Here is a 16,485-nt window from a genome sequence, read left to right as displayed (position 1 = left end):
GATATATATTTACCAGATATTGTAATAGGAGTTGAATCATGGCTGAGAAATGATATAATGGATGCAGAAATTTTCTCACGGAACTGGAGTGTGTATCGTAGAGATAGGATGGGAATGGTGGGAGGGGGAGTATTCATTACGGTGCAAGAGGAATTTGTAAGCTACTAAAAAGTTAAAGATGAGAAACATGAAATTCTAGGTGTAAGGCTCATTTCTAAAGATAATAGGCAACTTGATGTCTTTGGAGTGTACAGACTGGGAAAGAGTAGCGCTTACATGGATTCAGAATTACTTGATAAGATAATCAGCTATGTGGGAAACAACATGGAAAGGAATGTGATTGTAGCAGAAGATCTGAATTTACCAAATTTCAATTGGGAAGGAAATATGAATGACAGGAAGCATGACCAACAAATGGTAAATAAGCTAATATGGGAAGGACAGCTGACTCAGAAAGTGATGGAACCAACTAGAGGGGAAAATATCCTAGACGTGGTGCTGATAAAACCAGATGATCTCTATAGAGAAACCGAAGTAATAGATGGTATTAGTGATCACAAAGCTGTTTTTGTCATAGTTAAAAATAAATGTGATAGAATGGAAGTTTTTAAAAGTAGGACTATTAGTCAGTACCATATGGCTGATAAAGCAGGCATGAGGCAGTTTTTAAAAAGTAATTATGATCGGTGGAAAACGGTAAATAAGAATGTAAACAGACTCTGCGATGGGTTTAAAGAAATTGTTGAGGAATGTAAAAACAGGTTTGTACCTTTAAAGGTGGTAAGGAATGGTTAAGACCCACCTTATTATTGCCTAATAGAGAAATAAAGAGACTAAGAAGGAGGTGCAGATTGGAAAGAAATAGAGTTAGAAATGGCTGTGGAAGTAAGAAGAAATTGAAGGAACTTACTAGAAAATTGAATCTAACAAAGAAGGCAGCTAAGGATTACATGATGGCAAGCATGATTGGTAGTCATAAAAATTTTAGTGAAAAATGGAAGGGTATGTATAGGTACTTTAAGGCAGAAACAGGCTCCAAGAAGGGCATTCCAGGAATAATTAATGCACAAGGAGAGTGCATATGTGAGGATCTTGAAACGGCAGAAGTATTCAGTCAGTAGTATGTAAAGATTATTGGTTACAGGGATAATGTCCTGATAGAGAAGGTGACTAATGCTAAAAAAGTATTCAAATTTACATATGATAACAATGATATTTACAATAAGGTACAAATTTGAAAACTAGAAAAGCAGCTGGAATTAATAAGATTTCCTGGGATATCCTACAGACAATGGGTTGGAATATAGTACCATATCTGAAGAACTTATTTGATTACTGTTTGGTTGAAGGAGGTATACCAAATGAATGGAGAGTTGCTATAGTAGCCCCTGTGTATAAAGGAAAGGGTGATAGACATGAAGATGAAAATTACAGGCCAGTCAGTTTGACATGCGTTGCATGTAAGCTTTGGGAAGACATTCTTTCAGATTATATTAGACATGTTTGTGAAATTAATGACTGGTTCGATAGAAGGCAGTTCGGTTTTAGGAAAGGTTATCCCACTGAAGCTCAGCTTGTAGGATTCCAGCAAGATATAGCAGATATCTTGGATTCAGGAGGTCAAATGGACTGTATCGCGATTGACTTGTCTAAAGCATTTGATTGTGTGGATCATGGGAGAATACTGGCAAAAATAAGTGTAATTGGACTAGACAAAAGAGTGACTGAATGGGTTGCTATATTTCTAGAAAATAGATCTCAGAGAATTAGAGTAGGCGAAGCTTTATCTGACCCTCTAATTAATTAAGAGGGGAATTCCTCAAGGCAATATTATTGGACCTTTATGTTTTCTTATACATATACATATATAAATTATATGAGTAAAGGAATGGAATCAGAGGTAAGGCTCTTTGCAGATGATGTTGTTCTGTATAGAGTAATAAATAAGTTACAAGATTGTGAGCAACTGCAAAATGACCTTGATAATGTTGTGAGATGAATAGTAGGCAATGGTATGATGATAAACGGGAATAATCCTCCGTTGATGGGGTGAAAGTTCCCTTTGGGCATCATTGTAAGTATCTGGGTGTTAATTTAAGGAAAGATCTTCATTGGGGTAATCACATAAATGGGATTGTAAGTAAAGGATACAGATCTCTGCACATGGTTATGAGGGTGTTCAGGGGTTGTAGTAATGATGTAAAGGAGAGGGCTATAAGTCTCTGGTAAGACCCCAATTAGAGTGTGGTTCCAATGTATGGGACCCTCACCAGGATTACTGATTCAAGAACTGGAAAAAATCCGAAGAAAATCAGCTCGATTTGTTCTCAGTGATTTCCAACAAAAGCGTAGTGTTACAAAAATGTTGCAAAGTTTGGGCTGGGAAGAACTGGGAGAAAGATGACGAGCTGCTCAACTAAGTGGTATGTTTGCAAGAAATCAGCTTCATTTTCCGTATCAAATCTTATTTACAAAGGCTTATAACAATAAAAATCTTCAACCTTTTTGATACTTATATTTGCCAGATAAGCCAAATACGTCAATGTAAAGAAAATAAAAAGTGGGGATATAATCATCTGCCAAAAAAATGTGCAAAAAAATGTAATACTGGCCCTTCCATGTAAAGATAAGTATGTTATGACCATGCTGAATACCTGTCACAAGGATGTAAAAATTGCAGTCACAGAAGTTGCCTTAAAAATATTCTAACCAGCCACCTGTCTCCAAGCCTTATGTAGACTAAAAGCATGGGTGGGGTTGATAGAACTGGTCACTATATTGCAGCCTACCAATTCATGTGATGATCACATAAGCGGTACAGAAAGATTTTTATTTGGCTACTCGAAGTACGTATAGTATATATATATATATGGAAGGTATATGTATAATGAATTCATTTTTGCTGTAATCTATGGTGCAACACAAAGGTGGTCATAAGAAGTTCAGAAAGTGTTTAGTAGAGTCCCTAGTAAACTCTAGTAAAGGATAAGGTCTTGCAAGTCAATTCCTACAAGCACAAAGCATACTTCAGGTGGTCCCTTTAATGAGAGACTAAATGGAATGCCACATTTCGTGGACCAAAACAGTGTTAAGTCTCTCGCTTGTGTTGCGTGTAGGGTTCAAGGTCAACAAGGTGCACTATGTATTTCTGTGGAACTTGCACTTCAGCGACCTATCTGCATACAGATAAGTGCTTAAAGGTATACCACACTAAACAAGAGTTTTGAGGAATCCCCCCGACACTCAAAAATTCAGGATGTTATTTATGTAGAGCATGGGTTCAACTGTTGTGACTATGTTTGACTAATTTTTCTACTTTCTGATGAACAAAGACATGAAATTAAATCAAAACATCATTGAAAGAAGCTTTTTGTACATATATATTTCATAACAGTGGACTAAGGTATATTTCAAATTACCCACTGTCAGATCGTATCATACAGTCTCCCTTATGTCATTCTTCCAGTATAGAAATGAAGTGGTGATAGTTTTTGTCTTTAAATTGCTTCAAAGTTGGATTTACACTCTTCAACAAGGTATGTGGTTTATTTAGGATTATTCTCATGGTTTTAGTAAATTTTCCAAAATGTTGCATGCATATTTTATTTTTCAGTTTGTTTTTTTTTTGCTGCCTACAGCCACAAATTACCACCACCTTTGAAGGGTTAAACAAACTTCTACATTTCCCCTGTTTTATTTGGTGTTGATGATTTTGTAGTCACCTGACCAAAAATCTTGCAAGAGCGAGTCTTATACACCAAGTTGGTCATGCAGTTAGGGGCACACAGCTGTAAGCTTGCATTCGGGAGATAGTGTGTTCGGACCCCGTTGTTGGTAGCTCTGAAGATGGTTTCCCATGGTTTCCCATTTTCACATCAGGCTGTGCCTTAATTAAGGCCATGGACACTTCCTTGCCTTTTCCTGCCCTATTGCCACCATAAGATCTATCTGTGTGAGTGCGATGTAAAGCCAATTGTAATGAAAATAATGAGTCTCATACACCAAAATAATAAACAAATTACTATTGAAAAGTGACTGGCTATCTTTCTGCAAAATTACATTTGACTGGCTATCTTCCTGTGAAATATTTATGTATAACACCAGCAACAGTATTTTCTGAGAGATTGTTTAGCACAGCAGAACTCATATGTGACAGAAAAACAAGTAGGCTTGACCCTGACAGAGTGATGCTTGTATTTTTTAATTAAAACTTTTGACACTATTAAGTTACTGTTTTATCATTCGTTCGATCTTTATTTTAATAGTGTCTAATACTACTTTAACATTTGGTTTGTGAAAAAATGTATAACTAACTGCTAGCTGGAATTACATAATATAACATAGTTTCATTTCATTTACAACTCTACAGATACTTAAGTGTTAACATAAGAATGTCTTATTCTTATTCTTATTCTTCTTTTCATTCTTCTTCTTCTTCTTCTTTGTCTCATGTGGGGTCAATGTTTTTGGCAAGTCTTTTCCATTTTCTTCTATCCCAAATGTCTTTGTCTGTTAGATGCTTTTCCCTCAGATCTTCTCACTCATGGAGTCCCTCCATCTTCTTCTTGGTCCTCCTCTCTTTGTTTTGCCATCCACCTCCAGGGCAAGTATTGTCTTGCCCACATAGTCTTCTTTCCTATGCATCATTTGACTATACCAGAGCAGTTGCCTTTCTTGAATTTTCTTGGTTATCTCGATCACTTTAATACTGCTCCTTATGTAGCTATTCTTAATTCAGCCTAGTCTGGAGACAGCAAACATCTAATTCAGCACTTTCATTTCTGCAACATCCAATTTTTGATACTGAGACCACTGGCTATCATGGATCCTAGATACTTGAAACAGTTCACTTCACTTCATTCAAGATAATAGTCTCGGTACCATTTTGTCCCAAGCACAGGTAGTCTGATTTATCTTGATGAATTTTAAGTCCTCTGTCTTCCAGGGATTTTCACCAACATTCTAGTTTGCCCTGAAGCTGTTCCCTGCTGATACTGCAGAGCATGATATCATCTACAAACTACATGCACCAAGGAGCTGGTTATCTCAAGTCTGTAGTGAGAACGTCCAAGACAAGATCGAATAGATACTGACTCACTGCAAATCCTTAATGAAGGCCAACTCACACTGCAATCATCTCGGTCACACCTACACTGGTTCTCACCCATGCTTTAGCTTTTGTATGCATGTACTGGATAATGTGGACATACTTCTCAGGTACTCCTGTGTACCTCATGTACCTCCATACTTCCTGACATGTGAAAATGCCTATTTAATAAATATATAAATTTAGAAATTTGTATTTTACTATTTCAAGAATAAAAGTATCGGAGTATCGAGTATAAAGACAAAAAACATATTGATATCGAGTACCGGTATTGACCAAAACTGGTATTGGCCCATCTCTACTCAAAACCCTAACACACTGCAAATTCTCTAGAACTGATTAATTAAGTAGGGTAATATATCAGCTGCCCCTTATAATGTAGCTTTATGCCACCTATTGTTTATAGACTGCCAAAATACAGCGTATCTGTCTCAGAATTATGCAAACCATAAATAATGAATGCTGAAGAAAATCTCAGTCAAGGACAAAGCAATGGTTCCAGTTTCTGTTTATTTGTCCTCAGGGCTTATAACAAACAGGACATAACCACGGTGTTAATAATGAAGCAGCGAGCATAACAATGACGTGTTTATTCCCATGATGTCGTTAACCAAGTTACTAGTAGACTGTAGATAGCCAAGCAAGTACGTTGATCTATGAAGAGGTTTCCTTCACCTAATAATAAGTGATACAGTAGTACTTAAGTAATACAGTATACCAGTATTTTACAATTTGAATGCAGCAAGAAATGGCCTGTGTTTGAAAACTGAAGCTCCATGTACGAGTAAAAATAGTTACCCAATGTGGGACTTGAACCACTGAGCCTACTACAGTCTGACTAGCATTATGATATTTATCCCCCTAAGCTATAGAATACATGTGCAATAGGCTTGTATTAATGATATCTAGAGTGCAATTCTCCTCTGTTTTGCTGTTTCATAATTGTATCATGTCTCTGTATAAGTTTTAAGCATTGATTTCTATAAATAAAATCGTAACAAGCGTGACTCTGTACATTGACTATTTTAGCAAAATTTTCATTCTGTTATCCATTTCAGGTGTAATAATGCCCATCTGCATATTTTTTAGCTTTGGTGTCTGTCTGAGTTCTTATAACTTGAAAATTCTTCTTCTTAATCTGTTTACCCTCCAGGGTCGGTTTTTCCCTCGGACTGAGCGAGGGATCCCACCTCTACCGCCTCAAGGGCAGTGTCCTGGAGTTTCAGATTTTGGGTCGGAGGATATAACTGGGGAGAATGACCAGTACCTCGCCCAGGCGACTTCACCTGCTATGCTGAACAGAGGCCTTGTGGAGGGATGGGAAGATTGGATGGGACAGACAAGGAAGAGGGAAGGAAGCGGTCGTGGCCTTAAGTAAGGTACCATCCCAGCATTTGCCTGGAGGAGAAGTGGGAAACCACAGAAAACCACTTCCAGGATTGTTGAGGTGGGAATCGAACCCACCTCTACTCAGTTGACCTCACAAGGCTGAGTGTACCCCGTTCCAGCCCTCGTACCACTTTTCAAATTTCGTGGCAGAGCCGGGAATCGAACCCGGACCTCCAGGGGTAGCAGCTAATCACGCTAACCACTACACCACAGAGGCGGACATAACTTGAAAATTAATGGATATATTTCTATCAAACTTCATATTTAGAATCCACCTGTCCTTGGGTAGGTGGTTTTTTTTTTTTTTTTTGCAAGTTGCTTTATGTCTTAGTTCTTATGGCAATGATGGGACAGGAAAGAGCTAGGAGTGGGAAAAAAGTGACCATGGCCTTAATTAAGGTACAGCCCCATCTTCAGGGCTGCCGACAGTGAAGTTCAAACCCACTATCTCCCGAATACTGGATACTGGCTGCACCTAAGCGACTGCAGCTATCGAACTCGGTAGGGTAGGTTTTAGGTCCAATATTGTTTCTAAATCCCTGAAGTGACTGGGGGCTTATATGAAACCGAAACCTTGATTTTGCACTCCCACAAAATATACACAACTAAACTTAATGGAAATCTACCTGCCTTAAAGGAAATCAATTTCTAAAACATTTTTCTCATGTGCATCATTTCGAAATGAGTATATAGAAGGGAGATATCATTCCCAATTTCTTTGAAATCATTTTGGAAAAGGCTAGGAAAGCAACAGATAGGGAATCTGCCACCTGGGCGACTGCCCTAAATGCAGATCAGTATTGATTGATTGATGATTGAACGGACAATTTTTCAGTCTAACTTTGAGCAGACTTGTTTTAGCCTTTTTGTCAATTTGTCTGTTCGTCCATCTGTTGAGTTCTTATAACTGTGAAACTACTCTACGTATGTCTACCAAACTTTATATCTGTCCTTGGGTAGGTATTAGGGTCAATATTATTTATAAGTCCCAGACTGGTTTGGGGATTTATAGGAAGTCAAAACAGTGACTTTACCCTCCCACAAAATATACATGACCAACCTTAATGGAAAACTACCAGCCTTAATGGAAATCAATTTCTAAAAAGTTTTTTCTCATGTGCACCTTTTCGATAGGAGGATAACAAGGAAGTTATCATTAATGGACTGTTTTACAGGCTGTCATGTCATTTCAAGTTGGGTTGAATGGCTTAAAAACAGATAATAAGGGAGGTTATCGTCAACGACTGTTTTCATGAGTCATCAGCCACAGTGCCACTGCCGGTTTCAGATGAGAAATAGGGAGAATTATGCACAACTTCAGACCAGGAACTCTATTGTTGAGTAAAATCTGTGATCTACACCATTCTGTCTCCACTTTATTCAGCTTTATCGTACTTCACATTACTGCCTTGTGCTTTTGTAGAAGAATATCAGTTTAACATGCTGTATTCAACATTTGAATACAGGCATATAACTTTGCATAAATTCATTAAGGAACCGTGAAATCGATTACCAATTCCTGTGCAAAAAATGGGTACATATTTATGCTAGTAATACATATAACTATACCTAATCATTTGGCATGGCCTTGAGCTCCATCATCTATTATATTAATGTATACCAACTATTTAAAAGAATGTCTTATTTTTGGAATGGTCTTATTCTCATGGTTCTCGATTATAAAAGGTTTGATGTTTCCACCTAATCAATACTATTTGTAGTAGTAATTATACATACAGTGAACGCCGTTTATTGTAATCATGGAAAATGTTATCAACTGTATTATATAATCACTTTCATGAAGTCCCGTATGGACAAATACTGGAACATTGAAAATCTTCCGTTTATTGTGATCATGAATTCGGTTTATGTTATCACATTTGTTTTCAAGGGTTTTGTTCTCAAGTATGTAAGTAGAGTACATACAAATAAAATCTCCCAACCTTTAAAAACCCGTTTTTACATTGCACCTTTCTTCAAGGCCACTTTCACGTCTCATCTTTTGTAGTAGGTGTATGGTAGAAAACCGGTCAGCGCAGGTGGTAAAATCTCCCGCATACACTTTCTCTTTTGTTTCTTCCCTTATGGTAGTTCAGCCAAGGACCACTCACTCGAGTCTTACTAAAGCTTTCACACTGTGAAGTTCTTAGCATAGTAGTGCAGTGATGGCTAGTGTGAAAAGCAAACATAAATACTTAACCATTAAAGAGAAACTTCCAGTTATAGAACGTTATGAAAAATTGCCTACAATGAGTCAACACAATGCTGCTGTGGAGTTATGAATTTTGCAACCTCTTCTGTGCAAGCTATTGAAAAATCGAGACAATATTCTTCAGCCGCAAAAGAAAACAAACATTTCAACTCTAAGCAAAATAGTGGTGAAAAAGATAGTCAAGTTGAAAACTTTGGTTCTCAAATATTCGTGAGAAAGATGCTGGTGTTGACGGTCCTCTGATGTGGCAAAGGCCAAAGAACTAGCAAAAATCTTGGGAAAAAATAATTTTGTGGCAACGGAAGGATGGTTTCACTGTTGGAAGAAACGAGAATGTACAGTGTTCGAACAAACACATTGTGAGCAGAAGGACGCTGATTCTGTCAATGCTGAGAGGTGGATAGAAGAGGAATGACCTAAAATTGCTTCTGAATTCCCTCCCAAGTGTGTGTGTGATGCTGATGAGACTGAACTGTATTATCGCACCTTGCCTGAACACAGTTACTTGTTCAAAAATGAAAGTGTTAAAGGCCGTAAAACCTCTAAGGAATGAACAACAGTTTTATGTTGTACGAGTATGTCTGGTGAAAATAAAAGACTGTTAGTGATTGGGAAAAGTAAGATTCCACACTGCTTTAAAGGCATCAATAAGAGTCCAGTGGACTATCATCCCAACTCTAAGGCATGGATGACTGCCCTGATTTTCAAAGAATGGCTACTGAAGTGGGATAATACGCTGGACCGTAAAATAGTTTTGCTGGTTGACAACTGTTCAGCACATATTGTAAATTGTGAGTTCAAGAACACCAATGTGATTTTCTTACCGGTGAATACGACTTAATTAATTCAATCATTCAGTCAAGGAATCATTTGCACCATGAAAGCGTATTATTGCCATGAAATGCGCACAAGAATCTTAGAAATCATAGAGGACTCACATAAAACTAGTGCCAATGCCCTTTCCAAAACAACCAGCTTTCTTGATGCCCTGCATCTTCTAGCCATGTCATGAGATAATGTCTCAGCACAAACAATAAGGAACTGTTTGCGGCATGGGGAATTTTACGAGAGATACCAGAAGTAGAGGGGAATGTTGAACTTTGTCCGACAGGTTTAACGGAAGATGAATATCAGGAATGGATGAACACTGATGAGGGCATCATTGCTGATGTGAAACAGACAGAAGATGACATATGTGAGGTAGTTACTTCCACAGAATTAGATATGGGAGGTGAAGAACATGGAGCAGAAGATAGCGATGCTGATGATGACGATGTTGCAGAAACTTCCCGAACACCAATGAATGCTGAAATGCGACGAGTGCTAGATATCTTGCAATGAGGTGTTTCAGCGTGAGTCAGTGGACTTCCAAAAAGTTATGAATATGAAAGATTCATTAATGGACTTTTGAGAGACAACCAGAAGCAAACAACAATTAGAGACTATTTTACATAGCTGAAAACAGTTAACTCTATTGCAGTGCTGTGTACTGGTATCTGTTTCATTGTAGTGCATGTAGGTTATGAATCAGTGTTTCATTGTAGTGCATGTAGGTTATGAATCAGTGTTTCATTGTAGTGCATGTAGGTTATGAATGAGTGTTTCATTGTAGTACATGTAGGTTATGAATCAGTGTTTCATTGTAGTACATGTAGGTTATGAATAAATACAGTAGGCTACCTATACATTTTTATTTTTCGTCTACTGTTATCAATCGGTTAATGTTATCAAATTACCTGTGTCCCAGAGTGATCATAATAAGCTGTGTCCACTATATTAACATTTCTTTTTTAAATTACAGGACTGGTTTTGATCTGAGACAGATCATCTTCAGCTTGTATATCACAATCCTAATAACTAAAATAGCATACACTATGATTAAAATATTACTCTTCTCGTTTTAAAAATATACACATTGGTTTGTTGTTACAAATCCAAATCATGGTGAAATGGGTATGTTAAAGCTGTTTGTATCATTTAAACACTTGTGAAATACACTAATGCTTAATTCTAATTGTAAATTGGTGTCTTATTACTACCTTTCATAGCCTGTTTCCAGCCATTCGACTGGGTCAGGAATGGAATGAATGAAGCCCCCATCTGAAGCAATGATAAATGACTGAGATATGATATGAAATGTTTATGGAGAGTGTTGCTGGAATAAAAGATGACAGGGAAAAGCGGAGTATCCAGAGAAAAACTTGTCCCGCCTCCGCTTTGTCCAACACAAATCTCACACTGACTGACCGGGATTTGAACCATGGTATCCAACAGTGAGAGTCCGGCGCGCTGCCGCCTGAGCCACGGAGGATCTGTCTTATTACTAATAACTAAAATAAGATTCACTGTAATTAAAATGTCATTCTTCTTGAAATCCTGAGAACTGGTGTGTTGTTACATTTCAAAGTCATGGTAATACAGGTTATTGAAGCTGTTTGTGCCAGTCAAACATTTGTAGAGTACAACTTTTCTTAACTGTGGTTGTGAATTGCTGTATGAGGACCCACTGCTAGTAACTGTTGCTTACTGGGTATTTCCAACTAGGAGGGAACATCTTATGTTCCATTGGTCAGTATCCTATGGCTTATATAGGTGTGAACTGTAGAAAAGCAATTTTGTTTATTGCGTGAAGTACTGTATGGTAGATGTATGATGAAATGAAATGTCGTATGGCTTTTAGTGCCGGGATATCCCGGGACGGGTTTGGCTCGCCTGGTGCAGGTCTTTCTATTTGACTCCCGTAGGCGACCTGCACGTCGTAATGAGGATGAAATGATGATGAAGACAACACATACACCCAGCCCCCGTGCCATTGGAATTAACCAATTAAGGTTAAAATCCCCGACCCGGCCGGGAATTGAACCCAGGACCCTCTGAACCGAAGGCCAGTACGCTGACCGTTCAGCCAATGAGTCGGACGTAGATGTATGATGTCTGAAAGGGAAAAATGAATAGTGTTGGAGAATGCCTTCTCTATTGTAAACAGGTAGAAACTTCAATACCAGCTATATCAAACACATAAATACAATTAAACACAACCATTTTTTCAGCCACAGGACCACATATTGTAGATTTCAAACACAACTTTTCTAATATCGAGCAAGACATGAAGATCCTAAAAATCATATCAAAAGTAACCCTACTCAATATCACAGAAGAATATTTTATGCAGCTAGACCAATAAACCAAACTTAGTGAAATAACCAAAAAAACAAATGTCTTATATAATGCCATCATTCTCCTAATTAAAATCTTTTATTCCAATAAAATCGTTAATCAACACCAAAAACATGTGTTCCTGTCCCCTTAGATCACACCCACTCCGTTCTCCTCCCCCTTTCCCTCTACCCACCCTCCACACACTCTAAGCAATAGCTTGCCACAAGTGAGGCATAGTACACAGTGTACTAGAGACCAAGCTGCAGGAAGCAAGCCCCCGATGACGTGAGGGACTAAGTCACAAAACTAAAATTTTTCATCATGTTTACAACAGAGAAGGCAATCTTCAACACTATTTTTCCTTTTCTTTTTCAGACATCATACATCTACCATACTTCACACAACAAACAAAATTTCTTTTGTATAGTTCACAACTATAGAAGCCATAGGATACCAACCAATGGAATATAAGATGTTCCCTCCTAGTTGGAAATACCCAATAAGTAACAGTTACTAGCAGTGGGCTGTCGTACACCAACTCACAACCACAGTTAAGAAAAGTTGTACTCTACAAATGTTTGGCCGGGTGAGTTGGCCATGCGGTTAGGATCACGCAGCTGTGAGCTTGCATCCAAGAGATAGTGGGTTCAAACTCCACTGTCGGCAGCTCTGAAGATGGTTTTCTGTGCTTTCTCATTTTCACACCATGCAAATGCTGGGGCTGTACCTTAATTAAGGCCACGTCCGCTTCCTTCCCATTCCTAAGCCTTTCCTAGCCCATCGTCGCTAAAAGACCTCTCTGTGTCGGTGCGACATAAAGCAAATCGAAAAAAAAAAGTTTGACTGGCACAACAAACAGCTTCATTAACCCATATTACCATGACTTTGAAATGTAACAACAAACCAGTTCTTGAGATTTCAAGAAGAATGACATTTTAATTATAGTGAATCTTATTTTAGTTATTAGAAATAAGACACTGATTTGCAATTAGAACTAAGCATTGGTATATTTTGCAAGTGTTTGAATGATACAAACAGCTATAACGTACCCATTTTATCATGACTTGGATTTGTAACAACAAACCAGTATGTACATTTTTAAATCGAGAAGAGTAAGATTTTAATCATAGTGTATGCTATTTCAGTTATTTGGATTGTGATATACTAGCTGAAGATGATCTATTTCAGATCAAAACTAATCCTGTAATTTTAAAAAAAATGTAAATATGTATATAATTATTACTACAAATAGTATTGATTAGATGGAAATATCAAACATTTTATAATTGAGAACTGTAGAAATATCAATACAGAAGATGAAACTAATATCATGAGTTATTCTCATGGTGTAAAAGGTTAACAGAGTCCAGTGTACTTCACAGGATATGCTTGCAGTGAGTTGTTACAATATGGGAGGCAAGTAGAGGAATATCAACCATCACAACTAACACATATTAATGGATTATATATATTCTAAAATTATAAGGGGCAGCTGGTTTCACCTGGAATATTAACAGTTCCTTACTCATTAGCATTCGTTTTCCAACAGCATTAATGAGAAAGCTGGCAACTATGATGCATACTCCACAGGTACTTCCAATAATCATTGAATTGATGTAGATCCAGGGATCTGCAACATACTGTGTGACCATTGATTATGTTTAAAACAATATTAAATACTGTTGAGACAATGAAAATATATATATAAAACTTACCACAGTACATTCCTCAGTCAGTGAAATATTTTCAACTTTTGAAATATTCTGAGCCAGAATAGATTTGTTGAAGTTCATTATGCTACAAAAGGAAGTGCTCTCTATAACTTCAGCACCTGGACTGTTGGAAAACTCTTGAATGATTGAAAATATCTGAGGCACCCACAACCTTAGTGTATTTATCCTGAAAATAAGAAAATACTCAATCTCATCAGTCATATTTGAGGCTGTCTTAAAAAAAAAATGTTATGGCTGGCAACCTTGTATTGCTTAACTGATATTTGGTGTCCCTGTGACTGGGCAAGATGGCCATGCGGTTAGGAGCACGCAGCTGTGAGCTTGCATCCGGGAGATAGTGAGTTTGAACCCCACTGTCAGCAGCCCTGAAGATGGTTGTCCATGGTTTCCCTTTTTCACACCAGGCAAATGCTGGGGCTGTACCTTAATTAAGGCCACAGCCACTTCCTTCCCATTCCTAGGCCTTTCCTATCCCATCATCGCCATAAGACCTATCTGTGTCGGTGCGATGTAAAACAAATTGTAAAAAAAATAATTTTAAATGCCCTGTTGAAATTAATAGGAGTATTCGGGTTTTGCCAAATGCATACTTTCCTCATCACTAGATGGGCCATCCAGCATCTTAATTGGAGGTTGGATGAATGGTGTAATGTCATGTTTGCAGATGAAATACTGATATCACTTAGGCCAGATACACAATGATGAAGGGTGTTTAGACATAAAGGATGCAGCAGAAAGTATCTGCATGTTAAAGAGGTACATTTGTAGGTGATGATGTAATATTTTAATAATGGTGTGTGGCCTCCGGAGAGGCCTGGTGCAGGTCTTTCAATTTGATGCTGTATATGCAACCTGCACGTCTATGACAAAGGGGCCCTACCAATGAGCTAGAAAGAGGACTATAGAGTGGCTATTGGACCGCCATATTTGAATCGACTTGAAAGCCACGTCCGCCATATTGTAAGCGACCAAATTGAGTGGGCTTGTGATGAAGCAAGTACAGAGGCTGCGGGAATAAATACCGTTTCACAGTTTTCTTTATTAGGGAAGCACTCAAAGATGCGCAATGTCTGTTTAAAAGGACATTAAAAAATACAAGATACAGGCTACGTACTTACATATTGTATAAAGAAAGAAAATTAGCGCATTTCCACTAGTCCGAATTACAAAACAAATCACAAGACATTGCCAAAAATTTAGACCCACTTACAGGGAATGAAAATATAGAACAGAAAACCTTGAGCAAAGCAATATAACAACATCGAGAAATAATTCATATAACTTTAATAATAATAATAATAATAATAATAATAATAATAATAATAATAATAATAATAATAATAATAATAATAATAATAATAATAATAATAATAATAAATCCTGATATCTTTCCACTTACCTGGAATTGGCATTTTGTATGGATTTAGCCTAATTTTACGACCGGATGCCCTTCCTGACGACGCCAACCCTAGGTGGAGTGATGTATTTACTATTGCGTGCTTCTGTAGTGGTTTGTAGAATGTTCTGTTGTGTGTAGATGAAGAAGGTTATCCAGTCCCGGATCCAGAGGAATTAACTGTCGACTACCCGGTTAAAATGCTCAACCCGGTCGAATCTGGTGCCCTCTGAACCAAAGGCCAGCATGCTGATCATTCAGCCAAGAAGCCGGACACTAAACAACTTGGCAGGTTAGATCCTGGCTCAGTACGATAGTATTTAGGTGCTCAAATCTCTCAGAACTCCTGCGGGACAACATTCCGGCACTTCGGCTTATCCGAAAAAGTAGTTAGTAGGGCGTAAAACTAATAATAATTTACGAAAAATAAGTATTCTAGAGCCGTGGGGTACAAGGTTTGAAGTGAACAATGGTGTAATAAAGTATCCCTTAATAATAATAATAATAATAATAATAATAATAATAATAATAATAATAATAATAATAATAACAATAAAATAAGAACAAGAATTTGTAGGATAAACAATTTGAAATAATTGCTAAAAAGAGAACAGTTCTTCTTGTGATAATGATCTTAAATCACATAAATTAACTTTCCTGAATAATTCACTTCGATTATCTTTGGAAGAAGATTATGGTAACGCCGATTTTTTATTTGCCTTATGTAGCACCCACTCAGACACGCCTTATAGCTACGATGGGATAGGAAAAGGCTAGGACTGCGAAGGAAGTGTCAGTGGCATTAAGGCACAGCAGCCCCCGTATTTGCCTGATGTGAAAATGGGAACCACGGAAAACCAGCTATCAGTGCTGTCGGCAGTGGGATTAGAACTCACTATATCCCGAATGCAAGCTAAGAGCTATATACCGCGAACCACGTAGCCAACTCGCTCTGTAGTAGTGGTGATGTAGGACTGAAAGTCCTCATATTACTCCGTATCGTTGGCAAAGGGGATGAGGTGACTAGGAAATTCTAAATATTGTAGGTGTGGCATTGGACAGCAGGCGTCTTGTAACATCGTTGTTCACTTTATATTTATTTTCAAAATGCTGGGGAAATGTGCTCTGTAGGATACAATGTAATAATAAATAATGGTATTGGTTTTTCGTCCTACCGACTACTTAGTACGGTTTTCGGAGAAGCTGAAGTGCCGGAGATTTGCCCCGGTGGAGTTCCCTTACGGGCCGGTAAATCTACTGACACAAAGGTAACCTATCTGAGCACCTTCAAATACCAAATACAAGAAAATGAAAGTAGGCCTAATGTACACGTGCTGGATTGTGCTACACAGGCAACGTAATTCTGCTAATCGTCCAAAACTGTGTACTTTAGTAAAAAAAAGAATCTTATCTAAAATATGATATTTATTCTTCGTGTTTTCTCTACAATTTATGCAATTGCATGCCACACACGTAGAGAGCATATTTT

General features: G+C 37.7%; 1 protein-coding gene across 4 annotated transcripts in view; it reads right to left on the bottom strand.

Annotated features, from left to right (window-relative positions):
• LOC136858235 (synaptic vesicle glycoprotein 2A) overlaps positions 1 to 16,485 on the bottom strand; it is a 263,056-nt gene that overhangs the window by 113,201 nt on the left and 133,370 nt on the right. For 3 of the 4 annotated variants that reach the window (XM_067137635.2, XM_067137634.2, XM_068225463.1), the window contains exons 8-9: positions 13,583 to 13,766; positions 13,393 to 13,507 (exon numbers count right to left, since the gene is read on the bottom strand). In XM_067137635.2, coding sequence (XP_066993736.2) covers positions 13,393 to 13,507; positions 13,583 to 13,766 — 299 coding nt within the window. Of the gene's footprint in view, positions 1 to 13,369; positions 13,508 to 13,582; positions 13,767 to 16,485 lie in introns of all 4 variants that reach the window. The other variant, XM_067137636.1, reaches the window with a different exon arrangement.

Source organism: Anabrus simplex, chromosome 1, assembly GCF_040414725.1.
Source record: "Anabrus simplex isolate iqAnaSimp1 chromosome 1, ASM4041472v1, whole genome shotgun sequence".
NCBI lineage: Eukaryota > Metazoa > Arthropoda > Insecta > Orthoptera > Tettigoniidae > Anabrus > Anabrus simplex.
The sequence above is the reverse complement of the archived record's forward strand: the minus strand, read 5'-3'. Positions and strand labels throughout refer to the sequence as shown.